Source organism: Thunnus maccoyii, chromosome 18 (assembly GCF_910596095.1).
Source record: "Thunnus maccoyii chromosome 18, fThuMac1.1, whole genome shotgun sequence".
Lineage (NCBI taxonomy): Eukaryota > Metazoa > Chordata > Actinopteri > Scombriformes > Scombridae > Thunnus > Thunnus maccoyii.
Genome location: NC_056550.1, coordinates 29,946,496 through 29,964,150, shown reverse-complemented (window position 1 = coordinate 29,964,150; position 17,655 = coordinate 29,946,496). Strand labels below are relative to the sequence as shown.

Genomic DNA, 17,655 nt, shown 5'->3' with positions numbered 1-17,655 from the left:
ATTAACATTATTACTTTTTTAAGTGTTAAAATGAGACATTCACCTTTGAAACTGTATTATAGTTACCATGGTTACCGTAACATGTAGTGTACTGTCTGTTATGTAAAGTACACTGGTTGCCGTGGTTACCGTACCATGCATTGTAGTGTCTGTTGTTGACTCTGATGGCGTTGCGGAAGCAGGCGAGCGCTCGGTCCAACTCCTCCGTCAGAACGAACTCGTGACCCAGCAGCGTGTAGGCGTACGCGAAGCCCGGGTCCACCTGAGACACACACACACACATGACACCTTCAGATAATATGCAGAGAAGAAGAGCTAACAGCATTAATCAGCAAGAACAGACATATATTTATCTTTGAATATATTTTTTAAATCAAACAACTAGCTAGCTGTTACCCGCTAACTGCTAACATTCCCACAAAGAAACTGCACCAGAGAAGCTAACAGAAGAGTTATTTTATGAAGACAAATAAAAGGATCCTTCGTGGTAACATTAATACATCTGGTGAACTACATATAGTGTTTATAGGCTAGAAAAGCTAACAAAGGAAATATTTAGCCGAGCTGCCCACAGCTCAGCTGTCAGAGCGGAGACGAGGGAGGCCGAGTACACGGCTACACGTAGGACTGGAACACAAACAAGAGATACTGCATGAAAACACAGAGGTCTTCTTCACTCACTACGCCCAACAACCAGGAGGAAGGAAGAAGAATAACCTCGTGTTCTTCACTGATTCCATCACATCTGGAAAGATACTCATACGTATCCAGCGACCATCGGCTCAGGCAGCAGATTAAAGACGAGGAAGACCCTCTGCTCTTCATCACATACTACACAGTGAAGATGATGAGAGCCCAGTAGAGATCTCTGCCCCTCCCACACCTGCCAGCTCCACCGACCAGTATGACCCTGGCCACCGTCTGTTCCAGGTGGGACTACTGCGACTTGAATCCGCCTCGCTGTTCTGTATGACAGGTTTGGACACGGAGCGGGGGGAGGGGGGGGGGCAGAGCTGCTCCACCAACAAGGAAGTCACAGAGCCGGATCGACATCACATTAACATTTCATCTCGCAGACGCTTTTATCATCTGAGAGCTGATACGACACCAGCAGGGATCCAGTCAGGAGACGCGACTCAGTGCTGTTTGAGTCCAACAGGATGTAGAAGCCAGCAGGTGCACAGAGGGCCTCGATTCCTTCAGTCCATCAAGTGCAGAGATGTTCATCAAAGAGCCTTCAGTCTTTTCTTAAAGATTGAGAGGGACAGCTGCTGTGTTATTGGCTCATATTCAGACGTAACCAGGCGGCGCGGCGTATCAGAAAATAACGATCTGATTCATCAACTTCCTCACTACCACCGCTCCCTCTCTTCATTCACCCTCTAGCTCACTCGACCACAGCTGCTCTCTCTCTCTCTCTCTCTCGTCTTTTTTAAAATGAGTCGGGAAGCCGACAGAAAAGTCTAACTTTACTTTGAACGTTATCAAACGAAGAGAAACGTCCTCCCTCGTCCTGGTAACGTCTCTGTCCTCCCTCGTCCTGGTAACGTCTGTGTCCTCCCTCGTCCTGGTAACGTCTGTGTCCTCCCTCGTCCTGGTAACGTCTGTGTCCTCCCTCGTCCTGGTAACGTCTCTGTCCTCCCTCGTCCTGGTAACGTCTGTGTCCTCCCTCGTCCTGGTAACGTCTGTGTCCTCCCTCATGGAAGAGTTTACAGCTCTGATCAGTCTGATCTCCGTCACACCAGCATGTCGTATAAAAGCGAACATGAAGTCGACTCAAAGGCGGATCCTCCTGACGGCTGTAACGTGGGTTCTCTGTATAACATAATCTACAGACTCTCTCTGCCTTGTGTCCTGCCGGCCGAGTCTGATGGGAAACACCTGAACAGGTCAGACAGTGAACTTGTATTTTGATGCTTTGGCAACACTGTTCTTGAAACTTTCATGCCAATAAAACCCGCTGAATGTAACTAATAGGTGAGAGAGAGACAGGTAGTGAGACAGGTAGTGAGACAGGTAGTGAGACAGGTGAGACTTCCCCTGCTAACTGTCTGATGATCATTATAGTCCTCACCTGTCTCTGCAGCTCACAGACCGGATAGAACAGGTCAGTCAATCTAAGCTCGGTATCTATGGTAATAACAGCCAACAGTAACCATGGTAACGGAAGCTCACCTGGATGGCTCTCTGGAAGAACTTGATAGCAATATCATGCTCCCTCTGCAGGCTGAAACAGTTTCCTGCTACACACCAGGCCTGCAAAGAGACAGACAGGTGTGATTCTAATCTCAGGACAGGTTGTAGACAGGTGTGATTCTAACCTCAGGACAGGTGATGGACAGGTGTGATTCTAATCTCAGGACAGGTTATAGACAGGTGTGATTCTAATCTCAGGACAGGTTATAGACAGGTGTGATTCTAACCTCAGGACAGGTTATAGACAGGTGTGATTCTAACCTCAGGACAGGTTATAGACAGGTGTGATTCTAACCTCAGGACAGGTTATAGACAGGTGTGATTCTAACCTCAGGACAGGTGATGGACAGGTGTGATTCTAATCTCAGGACAGGTGATGGACAGGTGTGATTCTAACCTCAGGACAGGTGATGGACAGGTGTGATTCTAACCTCAGGACAGGTGATGGACAGGTGTGATTCTAACCTCAGGACAGGTTATGGACAGGTGTGATTCTAACCTCAGGACAGGTGATGGACAGGTGTGATTCTAATCTCAGGACAGGTTATAGACAGGTGTGATTCTAACCTCAGGACAGGTTATAGACAGGTGTGATTCTAACCTCAGGACAGGTGATGGACAGGTGTGATTCTAATCTCAGGACAGGTTATAGACAGGTGTGATTCTAATCTCAGGACAGGTGATGGACAGGTGTGATTCTAATCTCAGGACAGGTTATAGACAGGTGTGATTCTAACCTCAGGACAGGTTGTAGACAGGTGTGATTCTAATCTCAGGACAGGTTATAGACAGGTGTGATTCTAACCTCAGGACAGGTGATGGACAGGTGTGATTCTAACCTCAGGACAGGTGATGGACAGGTGTGATTCTAATCTCAGGACAGGTGATGGACAGGTGTGATTCTAACCTCAGGACAGGTTATGGACAGGTGTGATTCTAACCTCAGGACAGGTTATAGACAGGTGTGATTCTAACCTCAGGACAGGTGATGGACAGGTGTGATTCTAACCTCAGGACAGGTTGTAGACAGGTGTGATTCTAATCTCAGGACAGGTTGTGGACAGGTGTGATTCTAATCTCAGGACAGGTTATAGACAGGTGTGATTCTAATCTCAGGACAGGTTGTAGACAGGTGTGATTCTAACCTCAGGACAGGTTGTAGACAGGTGTGATTCTAACCTCAGGGCAGGTTATAGACAGGTGTGATTCTAACCTCAGGACAGATATGGACAGGTGTTATTCTAATCTCAGGACAGGTTGTAGACAGGTGTGATTCTAACCTCAGGACAGGTTATAGACAGGTGTGATTCTAATCTCAGGGCAGGTTATAGACAGGTGTGATTCTAATCTCAGGACAGGTTATAGACAGGTGTGATTCTAACCTCAGGACAGGTTATAGACAGGTGTGATTCTAACCTCAGGACAGGTTATAGACAGGTGTGATTCTAACCTCAGGACAGGTTATAGACAGGTGTGATTCTAACCTCAGGACAGGTTGTAGACAGGTGTGATTCTAATCTCAGGACAGGTTGTGGACAGGTGTGATTCTAATCTCAGGACAGGTTATAGACAGGTGTGATTCTAATCTCAGGACAGGTTGTAGACAGGTGTGATTCTAACCTCAGGACAGGTTGTAGACAGGTGTGATTCTAACCTCAGGGCAGGTTATAGACAGGTGTGATTCTAACCTCAGGACAGATATGGACAGGTGTTATTCTAATCTCAGGACAGGTTGTAGACAGGTGTGATTCTAACCTCAGGACAGGTTATAGACAGGTGTGATTCTAATCTCAGGGCAGGTTATAGACAGGTGTGATTCTAATCTCAGGACAGGTTATAGACAGGTGTGATTCTAACCTCAGGACAGGTTATAGACAGGTGTGATTCTAATCTCAGGACAGGTTGTGGACAGGTGTGATTCTAATCTCAGGACAGGTGATGGACAGGTGTGATTCTAATCTCAGGACAGGTTATAGACAGGTGTGATTCTAACCTCAGGACAGGTTGTAGACAGGTGTGATTCTAATCTCAGGACAGGTTATAGACAGGTGTGATTCTAACCTCAGGACAGGTTATAGACAGGTGTGATTCTAACCTCAGGACAGGTTATAGACAGGTGTGATTCTAACCTCAGGACAGGTTATAGACAGGTGTGATTCTAATCTCAGGGCAGGTTATAGACAGGTGTGATTCTAACCACAGGACAGGTTGTGGACAGGTGTGATTCTAACCTCAGGACAGGTTATAGACAGGTGTGATTCTAATCTCAGGGCAGGTTATAGACAGGTGTGATTCTAACCTCAGGACAGGTTATGGACAGGTGTGATTCTAACCTCAGGACAGGTTATGGACAGGTGTGATTCTAACCTCAGGACAGGTTGTGGACAGGTGTGATTCTAACCTCAGGACAGGTTATAGACAGGTGTGATTCTAACCTCAGGACAGGTTATAGACAGGTGTGATTCTAATCTCAGGGCAGGTTATGGACAGGTGTGATTCTAACCTCAGGACAGGTTATAGACAGGTGTGATTCTAATCTCAGGGCAGGTTATAGACAGGTGTGATTCTAACCTCAGGACAGGTTATAGACAGGTGTGATTCTAACCTCAGGACGGGTTATAGACAGGTGTGATTCTAATCTCAGGATATAGACAGGTGTGGTCTTTACCTCTGGACAGTTCTTGTCCATGTCTGTCAGGTCTTTGGACAGGGCGGACAGTGCGACATCCTTCTGCAGGTGCCACAGTGTGGTTGAATAAATCTCCATCCCTTCAACTCTGTACGACTCAATCCTGCGAACCTCGCTGAACAGACGCTCCGCCTACGAGGCAAAAACAACGACCATCATCATCATGATATCATAAACCACAGCTGACCAATCAAGTTGCTCAATGAGTCCTACTGTCAAGCCGTTTCAGACCAAATCGGGCGGTGCAGTGAAAACACCAGTTCTCCCATTCATTTGAATGGGAGGCAAAGACGTTACTGGGAGGACGGGAGGACATTTATCTTAAGAGAGAGAGCGGTTATGTTCTTGAGCACAAACAAACACGCCCACACACCTCCGCTCAACCCTGCGTCTGTACGCCGCTCCGCCTGATTGGGTCTGAATGCAAGCTAATTGATACAGCAGAAAACATATAAGGTCAATCATGTGAAAGAGGTGAGTTACACCTGTGTGTGACGTGAACTTGTTACCTGCGTGTCAGGTGAACTTGTTACCTGCGTGTCAGGTGAACTTGTTACCTGCGTGTCAGGTGAACTTGTTACCTGTGAGTCAGGTGAACTTGTTACCTGTGTGTCAGGTGAACTTGTTACCTGCGTGTCAGGTGAACTTGTTACCTGTGAGTCAGGTGAACTTGTTACCTGTGAGTCAGGTGAACTTGTTACCTGTGTGTCAGGTGAACTTGTTACCTGTGTGTCAGGTGAACTTGTTACCTGTGAGTCAGGTGAACTTGTTACCTGCGTGTCAGGTGAACTTGTTACCTGCGTGTCAGGTGAACTTGTTACCTGTGTGTCAGGTGAACTTGTTACCTGCGTGTCAGGTGAACTTGTTACCTGTGTGTCAGGTGAACTTGTTACCTGTGTGTCAGGTGAACTTGTTACCTGTGTGTCAGGTGAACTTGTTACCTGTGAGTCAGGTGAACTTGTTACCTGTGTGTCAGGTGAACTTGTTACCTGCGTGTCAGGTGAACTTGTTACCTGTGTGTCAGGTGAACTTGTTACCTGTGTGTCAGGTGAACTTGTTACCTGTGTGTCAGGTGAACTTGTTACCTGCGTGTCAGGTGAACTTGTTACCTGTGTGTCAGGTGAACTTGTTACCTGTGTGTCAGGTGAACTTGTTACCTGTGAGTCAGGTGAACTTGTTACCTGTGAGTCAGGTGAACTTGTTACCTGTGTGTCAGGTGAACTTGTTACCTGTGTGTGACGTGAACTTGTTACCTGCGTGTCAGGTGAACTTGTTACCTGTGAGTCAGGTGAACTTGTTACCTGTGTGTGACGTGAACTTGTTACCTGTGTGTCAGGTGAACTTGTTACCTGTGAGTCAGGTGAACTTGTTACCTGTGTGTCAGGTGAACTTGTTACCTGTGTGTCAGGTGAACTTGTTACCTGCGTGTCAGGTGAACTTGTTACCTGTGTGTCAGGTGAACTTGTTACCTGTGAGTACTCAGCCAGTTCGAAGTAGGCCCTGCCGATGTGAGTGAGCACCCAGCCGGTGTTGTAGTGCTGGGGAGGAAGGGAGGTCAGGATGTTGATGGCTTCTCTGCAGTTGTATGAGCACAGCGCCTGGTAACCTCTTCCCAGTTCCCGTAGTAACGCCATCACGCTGTCTGAACACAAACACACAAAAACACATATTAGAAGTATTTTTACATGCAGAAGTAGGGCTGTGATGATAACCGCATTACTGCAATATTGTGGTCATGTGATGCCTACCATGGGGTTGAGCTCATTACGGCCATCACCAAATTTAAAAAAAAAAGTCAACTACCACTGTCATATATGGTAGTCTAATGTGCTTGCACATATACTGTGTGATATACGGTAATACATAGAATATATACCTCAGCATCGCCCCACAAGAACGATGGCATCCAAGCTAGGCTAAAGGCTAACCCCAGCTGACCAGCTTTCCCGCCAGTCTTCCTCACCAACGTCCACTCCACTGACAGTAAACTAGATTACCTAAGACTGCTTCTGACCTCCTGGAGAGAAATGACCAAACCGCTGTGCCCTCATCTTCACCTAGACATGGCTGCACGACGGTATCCCCGACTCAGCTAGCCAGGCTAACCGTTCTCTGGTTGGACAGGATTGCTTTCATTGTCGGTAAGACCCGAGGCGGTGGCCTGTGTGTTTATATTAACAAAGACTGGTGTGTGAACGCCGGAGGTCAGGTAAAACCGCAGGGATAAGTTGCTTTTTCGCTGCAGTATGAAAGAATCCAGACCGTCACAGCCCTGTGCAGCAGCTCTCTGGTACTGGGGGATCTTGGTGTCTGGCAGACTCAGGCTGAGGTACTGCAGTATTTTATAGTATTAGTAGTATTTTTACCTGCAGCAGCTCTCTGGTACTGGGGGATCTTGGTGTCTGGCAGACTCAGGCTGGGGTCCAGTCTCAGGATGTCTAGACTCTCGTTGAGGTTGCTGCTGTTTGACGTCTTTGCTGATTTACATTTTGTTTTCCTGTTGGGGATCTTTGTAGGAAACTTCATCTTTAACTTCTTACTGTTCTCCTGCAGACACAGAGAGACACAGGGACAGATGTTATCAAGCTGTAGTGCAGTAATTTAGTAAAATGGTATAATTCAGTAGTACAGCACTGTAGTACCGCAGTACTACTGAGGTAGTACCGTACCTTGGCAGTGGAGCTGGCACTAGTAAACAGTCTGGAGCTTCTTCTGGGCTGAACGTTTGGAGGACCAGACATACTGGGGCTGAGGACCTGAGGGGAGCCACTGAGAGACAGACAGGTTATCACTTACCGCCACCATCTCCTTTTCTTTCTTAGTTGTTTTTGATGTTGGTATTTATGACTGATGGCTGTATTAACTCTTATATTAACATTTCTTTATTTTATTCAGTAGATCAGGGTTCCCACACATTTTCACAGACAAAATTTCCAGACTTTCCCATGACTTTTCAAGGTCCCATAATATAATTTCAATGACTTTTTGATTAAAGCACAAACATCTGACTGTCTTCCGCCCGCTGGGTGCACAGGTTTGGCCTGCAGCCTATCATACAATTAAACATCTTTAAATTGGGCTGTTGTTGAATTATGCTCTGCACTATGTGTGCTATCAGTTGATTACCTATAAGCCTATTGGATAATGAAGACTAACAGCACGTCTTCACAGGCGGCTGAGGGGAAATAAGCGTGCATTGATTGTTCATTGATTCTCATTCATCTTTAATAGCCTACATAGTGGCATCGGCAGAGAAGATTTGGCAAATTTTTCATGGGCGCAACCAACATACTCAGCTCTGTTGCTCATCCCACAAATGCATGTTCCTTACGAATGTGGCTCCATTTAAAAGGGAAATAAACAGACTTTCCAACGGTAGAAGATTTATTGTCAAGAAGCATCGTTACAACAAACAAATAATCTACCAAACACACATTTCCTCACTTTCTGTGCTACGTTTAGTTTAGTTACCTGGTGTGAGGAGCAGAGGTCTGTGATTGGTTGAAGGGGATGGGCAGAACATCTCTGCTGTTTCCACTCTGACTGAAGACAGACTTTGACTGACTGATCCTGGAGACAGACTGAGAGAGACAGACAGGTGAGGAGAGACAGACAGGTGAGGAGAGACAGACAGGTGAGGAGAGAGAGAGACAGACAGGTGAGGAGAGACAGACAGGTGAGAAGAGAGAGAGAGACAGACAGGAGAGGAGAGACAGACAGGTGAGGAGAGACAGACAGGTGAGGAGAGAGAGAGAGACAGACAGGTGAGGAGAGAGAGAGAGACAGACAGGTGAGGAGAGACAGACAGGTGAGGAGAGACAGACAGGTGAGGAGAGACAGACAGGTGAGAAGAGAGACAGACAGGTGAGGAGAGAGACAGACAGACAGACAGGTGAGGAGAGACAGACAGGTGGGGAGTGTGTGTGTGTGTGTGCGTGTGTGTGTGTAGTTAGTGTGTACCTTCTTGCTGGGGGCTGTAGATTGTGTTTCCATGGTAGCTGAATAGTTCTGTAGATATGTGGGGTCTCCAGGGCTGGGCTCCAGGGGCAGGATGCCAAAACTACACACACACACAGTATTATGTATAATGACGAGGATAACACACTTCCACCTGTGCAGGTATTGTTAAATAACTTACCTGGGCGTTAGTGGACTAAGTGCAGCAGGTCCTCCCAGTAAACTCCGCCCACTCTTAGGCTTGTTCTGTTTAGCCAATAAGGAGCCGGCTGACGCCATGGAAACAGTACTACCCAATAGGGAGCCAGTCTCCGAGGAGATGAGGGAGGAGTCAATGTAGGAAACTGACAAATCAGAAGTCAGCTTTCCATTTGATGATTCTAGATTCAAACGATTTAACTCCTGAAGAGGAAAAAGGTAAACCGATTATTAGACAGAGACCATCAATAATCTGATTACCAGACTGAGACCATCAGTAATCTGATTACCAGACTGAGACCATCAGTAATCTGATTACCAGACTGAGACCATCAATAATCTGATTACCAGACTGAGACCATCAGTAATCTGATTACCAGACTGAGACCATCAGTAATCTGATTACCAGACTGAGACCATCAATAATCTGATTACCAGACCAAGGTAATCTGATTACCAGACCACAGTAATCTGACATATGCAAAACTACTTGACAGTAAATCTGATTGTGATTCTGTACCAGTGTGTCCTGTGGCGTCTCCATAAGGGCGGTGTCTAGGCGGTGGGAAGAGTTCTGGGCGGGGCTAACAGGTGGAGGGGGCGGGGCTATAGAGGAGTTCTGAAGAGAGGACAACCTGAAGACCTGGTCTGGATCTGGTTTCTCTCCTGGAACAGACACCAGTATCAGTAAAGTCTTCAAAGTCATGATGACGTGGTTTTGTGCGTGTGTGTGTGTGTGTTACCTAGGTGACAGAGGTTTTGAAAAGGCGACCAGAGGAACGGGTTGAGAGTTAAACTTCTCTGGAAACACTCTGCGCCTTTAGTGACACGATCTGTCTTACTGCTCAGACACACAGACAGACAGACAGACAGACATCAGTATGTCTTATATCATTAACACCGGAAACAGACTGGGAGGAGCTGTTAATTACCAGTAAATGTGTCCCAGTAATGACAGCGTGAAGGAGGCGGAGTCTCCAAACTCAGTGATGATGTCATCTTGACTCTTCTGTTTGTTTAGCACTCCACCAATCAGAACCTGTTCTCCTTCAGCCAGCCTGAGAGACAGTCAGGTAATCAGACAGACAGACAAAAACATGGGAGCAGCAGTTACATTATGAACAAGTCGCATATAAGACCTCGATTATCAGTAATTACTCCGTATTTCAACAGCGCCGCCGTCATGATGAATGCACTCTTTAAGCAGCTGACTGGAGCTGGTGGTGAGAGATGCTCTCCTCACCGAGCCGCGCTGAGCTCCATCAAACAGACTTCAGGTTATATTGGAGTCGACTACGACTGCTTGCTGCCAGAAGTTCAACAAAATCCCCCAGAAAAGTAAACGGTTCAAGAAATTTATTAAACTATTTATCAAGCAGAACATAAAATTGCTCACCCACAGCACTGTTTCACAGACATACAGAGCTTGTATGCTTAAAAGAAAATGCTCACTGTATGTAACGAGTGATTCTAATTAGCTAAATATCTTAAAAGAAGTTGAACTGTCGTAGACTTTAAGCTGAGCAGCAGCAGCTGAGAGACGACAGAGGAAAGCTGTTTACTGACCTGCCGTCTTTCCAAAAATCTGAGAGCAGTTCAACAGTATGAAAAGTTATTCTGAAGGTCTCAATAAGGAGATCAGGTCTGATATTAATTAACTGAACAGTGTACAATGAACAGCGTACAGTGAACAGTGTACAGTGTACAATGAACAGTGAACAGCGTACAGTGAACAGCGTACAATGAACAGTGAACAGCGTACAATGAACAGTGAACAGCGTACAGTGAACAGCGTACAATGAACAGTGAACAGCGTACAGTGAACAGTGTACAGTGAACAGTGTACAGTGAACAGCGTACAATGAACAGCGTACAGTGAACAGCGTACAGTGAACAGCGTACAATGAACAGCGTACAGTGAACAGCGTACAATGAACAGCGTACAGTGAACAGCGTACAATAAACAGCGTACAGTGAACAGCGTACAGTGAACAGCGTACAGTGAACAGCGTACAGTGAACAGCGTACAATGAACAGCGTACAGTGAACAGCGTACAATGAACAGCGTACAGTGAACAGCGTACAGTGAACAGCGTACAATGAACAGCGTACAGTGAACAGCGTACAGTGAACAGCGTACAATGAACAGCGTACAGTGAACAGCGTACAATGAACAGCGTACAGTGAACAGCGTACAATGAACAGCGTACAATGAACAGCGTACAATGAACAGCGTACAATGAACAGCGTACAATGAACAGCGTACAGTGAACAGCGTACAATGAACAGCGTACAGTGAACAGCGTACAGTGAACAGCGTACAATGAACAGCGTACAGTGAACAGCGTACAGTGAACAGCGTACAGTGAACAGCGTACAATGAACAGCGTACAGTGAACAGCGTACAATGAACAGCGTACAGTGAACAGCGTACAGTGAACAGCGTACAATGAACAGCGTACAGTGAACAGCGTACAGTGAACAGCGTACAATGAACAGCGTACAGTGAACAGCGTACAATGAACAGCGTACAGTGAACAGCGTACAATGAACAGCGTACAATGAACAGTGTACAATGAACAGCGTACAATGAACAGCGTACAATGAACAGCGTACAGTGAACAGCGTACAGTGAACAGTGTACAGCGTACAATAAACAGCGTACAGTGAACAGCGTACAATGAACAGCGTACAGTGAACAGCGTACAGTGAACAGCGTACAGTGAACAGTGTACAGCGTACAATGAACAGCGTACAATGAACAGCGTACAGTGAACAGTGTACAGCGTACAATAAACAGCGTACAGTGAACAGCGTACAATGAACAGCGTACAGTGAACAGCGTACAGTGAACAGCGTACAATGAACAGTGTACAGCGTACAATGAACAGCGTACAATGAACAGCGTACAGTGAACAGTGTACAGCGTACAATAAACAGCGTACAGTGAACAGCGTACAATGAACAGCGTACAGTGAACAGCGTACAGTGAACAGCGTACAGTGAACAGTGTACAGCGTACAATAAACAGCGTACAGTGAACAGTGTACAGTGAACAGTGTACAAAGAACAGCGTAGAGTGAACAGTGTACAGTGAACAGCGTACAGTGAATAGTGTACAATGAACAATGAACAGTATACAGTGAACAGTGTACAGTGAACAGTGTACAGTGAACAGTGTACAGTGCACTGCCACTGCAAAACTGTGAGCTGCTGTTAGTATGACTTTTATCTGACCCCATGTATTTCACTGATTTTGGATGTTGGACATGGGACCTAAATATCCCATAATTTGCATGTCATTTTAGGTAATATGATAGAGTCCTTCTTGGGGGGACCTTTAAATACAAATAATGGGTTTATGGTCAAGTTTGGAGCTGTTCCAGATGTGGTATGTTGTGACACATAATATGTGGTGAGGTAGCTGTCAACCACTTGATTGGAGGGCTCCCTACTGACCTAGTGCCCATGGAAAACCTATGTTATTCATGTGATAAGATACAGATGTGTAACCCCATATAAGCTATGCACCGAAAGTGGTACGTTGCCCAGACCATCTTTGTACATGGAATGGACCCGATGGCCATCGTCTAATAAACGTCTACAAAATAGGAACTTCGTCACCTCTTCCTTTGAACGACATCATCACACATCCTTCCTTTCAGCTCCGCTGCTAAAATTTCACATGATCATTAATATCAATGGGCTAATAATGATTTTCACTCGCACACTGTGCGAGCACAATAACAACGTTATTGTGGAATTGTTTTGAGTCATCCTCCATCTCTTCATTCTTCAAAGGACATCTACATGAAAGGTACGAGAGTAGCATAGTCCTGGAATACGGCAGTGCCTGTAGTGTGTGTGCAGTGAGTGTGTAAATGAGTGTGTGTAGTTGAGCGAGTGGAAGAAAAGTGATGGTGAATGTGAGCGGAGCAGAGGAAAAGGTTAGCAGTAAGTCGTCAATCTGCAGTACAGTACAGACTACAGTCTGTCAGTCAATAAATGCTGCAGCTCCTCAAGACCAAGAAAATATTCATCTATCAAAGGGGGTTAGCCCCGAAGTTAGCAACAACACGTTAGCCTAGCCGGAGCATTTAGTGTTCAGCATGAATTTTTGGGAGAAACTTTACATTAGTGAAATATAAGTATCCATCATTCAGTTGTGTCAAATTGGAGTACCTTACCAGTACTCAGTGTGTCATTTACGACCCATTATAGCTACAGGTAAAGTAGAAACTGTTTCAGATATTATCTATTATTGGAAGCAGTGCAATAAACAGTGTACATTTACTGTGTTGAGACATTCAAACATTTATTATAGCAACAGCTGTCTGGGCCTCCAGAGTCTTTCTGTAAATTAACATATCATGACTGTGAACATGAATAAACCTGTCTAGAACAGTTCTAAGCTAGTTTTAAGTTCTCACTGGCACACAAAAGCCCCGCTGCTGGAAAACTCCTAAAGGAAACACTGACTTAACTACAAAACCTTTCTACTATTATAACTCTGTGTGTGTGTGTGTGTGTGTGTGTGTGTGTGTGTGTTCTTACTTGCTGAGCTCGACACAGCACTTGGCCAACAGGAATCGAACCTGCGGTGTGGAGCAGCTGTGAGCCTTCAGCAGCCGGTACGCCTTATAAGGCTTCCCCGATCGGTAATAACATGTGGCCAACAGGTAGAGAGCCTCCTCCGACCTCACTGACAGACAGACAGACAGGTAGACAGACAGGTTAACGTGGCCAACAGGTAGAGAACCTCCTCTGACCTCACTGACAGACAGACAGGTAGACAGACAGGTTAACGTGGCCAACAGGTAGAGAACCTCCTCTGACCTCACTGACAGACATACAGGTAGACAGACAGGTGTTACCTTCAGCGTAGAGTCTCTCAGCAAGGAAAACAGCGTCCAGGTAGGCGTAGTGGTTCAGAGCCTGCCACACTGCAGCCTGAACACACACAGACACAGACAGGTTGTCCATCATGTTGGTCAGGGTTAGGCCTGGTCAGGGTTAGGCCTGGTCAGGGTTATGGTTAGGGTTAGGCCTGGTCAGGGTTAGGGTTAGGCCTGGTCAGGGTTAGGGTTAGGGTTAGGCCTGGTCAGGGTTATGGTTAGGGTTAGGCCTGGTCAGGGTTAGGGTTAGGCCTGGTCAGGGTTAGGGTTAGGGTTAGGCCTGGTCAGGGTTAGGGTTAGGCCTGGTCAGGGTTAGGGTTAGGGTTAGGCCTGGTCAGGGTTATGGTTAGGGTTAGGCCTGGTCAGGGTTAGGGTTAGGCCTGGTCAGGGTTAGGGTTAGGCCTGGTCAGGGTTAGGGTTAGGCCTGGTTAGGGTTATGGTTAGGGTTAGGCCTGGTCAGGGTTATGGTTAGGCCTGGTCAGGGTTATGGTTAGGCCTGGTCAGGGTTATGGTTAGGGTTAGGCCTGGTCAGGGTTAGGGTTAGGCCTGGTCAGGGTTATGGTTAGGGTTAGACCTCATGAGAACCAATTTCAGAACAGTGTTTGATGGCACTTTCAGGAACTTTCATTGCTGAAATGTTCCAGACTGACTGACCTTCATGTCTTAAAGTAATGACGGACTGTTGTTTCTCTTTACTTAGCTGAGCGGTTCATGGATTACTACAGTGGTGGAAAAGTGCTGCTGACCTCAGCACAACACAACTGAGGCTCTCAAACACATTAAGAAGGCGAGAAATTCCATCAGTTAACTTCTGAGGAGGCACACCTGTTCACTGAAACCCACCCAGGTGACAACCTCATGAAGCTGGTTCAGATATTATCAACATCGGCAAAACTGTCATCAAGGCAAACAGTGACGACTCCGAGGAATCTGGTTTGTTCAGCACTTCGTTTACTACATAATTCCACACGTTATAGTTGTGATATCGTCAGTATTGTTCTACAGTGTAAAAAATACTACGAAATAAAGAAAAACCCTGGAATGAGTTGGTGTATCCAAACTTTTGACTGGTTCTGTATATACACAATGTGTACATACTGTGGATTTTTATTATAGCCACATTATAGAATGAATAACTGACTGCATCTCACTGTTTATGAGGTTACTTTTTCTTCTGAGAAAGTCTGTTAGTGGAGCTTTGAGCTGATTTGGTGATGTCACAGGACGGTCAGGTACAGGTGTGTTGAAGCTGAGTCGGTGATGTCACAGACCTGTAGGACTCAACAGCGCTACCTCGTGGATGTGACCAGATTTAATCCAACATGCAGTGCATGTGTGGATATGAGGAGGGTTAACAGAAACACTGCCACAGTCCTGGATGTTGTTTACAGTCTGATCACAGATTAAAGCTTTCATTCACACCTGGAGACACTTGGTTTAACCTGCAGAGAGACTGTCAGGTTCATCATCTTCATCACAGGTGGGACTCTGATGTCACAGGTCTCAGACAAACGTGTTTCTGCACTGTCAGGATATCATCGACACTAAATTACAGATCTGCTGTCAGATCACAAATATCAACAACAAAGAGTACAGTTCAGACCTGCTCTATGTGAAAAGAGCCCTGAGATGACTTCTGTTATGATTTGGCGCTATATCAATAAAGTTGAATTGAACTGAACATTTATCAGAGAAGAAGTGAGTTTCTGACATTTAATACTGATGGAACCAGCTCAGCTTGGAAAAGCATACTATAAATAATATTATAGTAATATAATAACTGACAACAGAAATAATCAGTACGCAGATGTTAATGAACAAGCTGAGTACATTTATATCCTGAAACACAGTGACTGAAATCAGATTACAGGCCAGAAAACCTGACAGTGTGTCACCTGTGATCAGCTGTTTCCACCTGTGATCAGCTGTTTCCACCTGTGATCAGCTGGTTACTGTAGTTTACATACAGCAGGTAAGTGATCGGACAGGTTAAGTATCAGTGTGGACAAGATCTTTGCTCAGCACAAACTCTTTATTAAACTCTTTATTAAAATGAGGCTTGTTGTTAGATTGCTGTAAAAGTTGCTGTAACACTGCAACTAATAAATTATTATCTTATCTTAAAAACTTTCTATTCAGGAAAACTTTTTCATCTGAGCTCTTATTATTTTCTTTATGTTGTGTGTTCCAAGTTATTAAGACTGTAGCACTTGGAGTTTCACTATGAATGAAAAGTGCGGTACAAATTAAATGTGTTATTATTTCTTGTAAAAACTGATCACGCGTTCTTTATGTGATGTCAGATGAACTGCACGTGAACACTTTATCATTGTAGGGTGCAGATACCGTGAGAAACTCGTCTCAGACATACCTGCGATATACTGGCTGTAAACAAACAGACTCTGACATGGCAGCTAACCAGCTGTTAGCTCCTGTTCATGTTAGCCGGCAGCTGGCTGCTGGTTAGCCTGAGCAACAAGAGGCTAGCCAGTTGTTGGCTAACTTTAGCCTGACTGCTACGACTGGTCTGGACTCAGACTTTGATTACAAACTAAATAAAGTCTTACTAAACCCGTTAAGGTTTACGTATGAACTTTAGAGTTGGGTTTCTGCTGACTGAAGCTAAAGCTAAAGGCTAGCCATCGCGTTAGCGGCTAACAGAACGCCACTGTTAGCATTTCACTACAAGCAACGCCAGTAATACGAAACTCCATTTGAAATCTACCACTTTGATATCGCATATGTGATCAGCACAAACTCACACATCTTTAACCAATCAATATTATCTAAATAATTAATAAATTCGGCTCACATAAACTCAACAAGACTCAATTTGTTTCGGAAGGAAATAAACTTTAATGATGTTGGTGCTGCGGCGCGATGTGACTGCAGGAGGACCGTGAGACTAACATGCTACATGTATGTAGATTTATTTTTAAAGCAAATCATAACAGTTGTAATGGATCTACACCGAAGCGATGAGCGGAACCAAACAAGTCATAAAAGGTCACAAGAGTTGTTCCATGTTGTTTCTACGTTAACCGAAACCAACAGAAACCTTAAAATCACGGATTTTTAACCGAAGTCTGGCATGACCTCTCTGAACTGCAACCGGCTGACGTTAGCTGACGAACTAGCATCGTGTTAAAGCCTTGAACCGTCCGGGCTCCTGACGGGACCGACCTCACGGTAATAATCGGGTTTTGAACACTAATAACACCGATAAAACGCTCCGTGTTACTGGCGGCGGGCTGCGGGGCCTGCGGCGGGGGAAAGCTCTCACATCGCGGACCGGAGCAGCCGCTGAGGCCGGGACGGAGAAGGCAGCACGGGCTTCATAAATACTCGACTTCCCGCTCATGACAACGAGCTGAAGATGTTATTTTACCTGGACAGGTTCCTGCAGCACCGTCATTCCGCTCAGAGGCTCCGTCTATCTGATCCTGTCGTCTGTTCGGCTCTTTCTTTACTTCAGTCTCCAGGAGGAGCTGCAGCCGAAGATTTGAACACACCGACCGTTACCAGCCGAACTCCGCCGAAGAATACCGAGGAGCACGGAGGGCCGGGGCGGAACTGAACGACTGTCTGACGGGAAAAGCCGAAGCCGCTGCTGGCGAGATGAATGTAAAGCTGTCGCCGCCTGGTGGCCACAGAGAAAACTGTAACTCCTCATAACGAAGACAACATGATGCTCATCTTCATGTTCTCATGTGAAGACTG

The 17,655-nt window shown here is 45.7% G+C and overlaps 1 protein-coding gene across 2 annotated transcripts in view; it reads right to left on the bottom strand.

Annotated features, from left to right (window-relative positions):
* The window catches only part of cdc27 (cell division cycle 27), a 22,096-nt gene extending 4,647 nt beyond the window's left edge, over window positions 1–17,449 (bottom strand). Inside the window, exons 1-15 of one of the 2 annotated variants that reach the window (XM_042391842.1) lie at window positions 17,324–17,449; window positions 13,915–13,990; window positions 13,595–13,742; window positions 9,973–10,098; window positions 9,784–9,881; window positions 9,561–9,706; window positions 9,024–9,244; window positions 8,846–8,945; window positions 8,357–8,466; window positions 7,555–7,654; window positions 7,252–7,432; window positions 6,355–6,527; window positions 4,865–5,017; window positions 2,176–2,256; window positions 135–262 (exon numbers count right to left, since the gene is read on the bottom strand). In XM_042391842.1, the coding sequence (XP_042247776.1) occupies window positions 135–262; window positions 2,176–2,256; window positions 4,865–5,017; window positions 6,355–6,527; window positions 7,252–7,432; window positions 7,555–7,654; window positions 8,357–8,466; window positions 8,846–8,945; window positions 9,024–9,244; window positions 9,561–9,706; window positions 9,784–9,881; window positions 9,973–10,098; window positions 13,595–13,742; window positions 13,915–13,990; window positions 17,324–17,350 (1,868 nt within the window). In that variant the 5' untranslated portion in view covers window positions 17,351–17,449. The remainder of the gene's footprint in view (window positions 1–134; window positions 263–2,175; window positions 2,257–4,864; window positions 5,018–6,354; window positions 6,528–7,251; window positions 7,433–7,554; window positions 7,655–8,356; window positions 8,467–8,845; window positions 8,946–9,023; window positions 9,245–9,560; window positions 9,707–9,783; window positions 9,882–9,972; window positions 10,099–13,594; window positions 13,743–13,914; window positions 13,991–17,323) is intronic. The other variant, XM_042391843.1, reaches the window with a different exon arrangement.
* Between the last annotated feature and the right edge of the window lie 206 nt (window positions 17,450–17,655).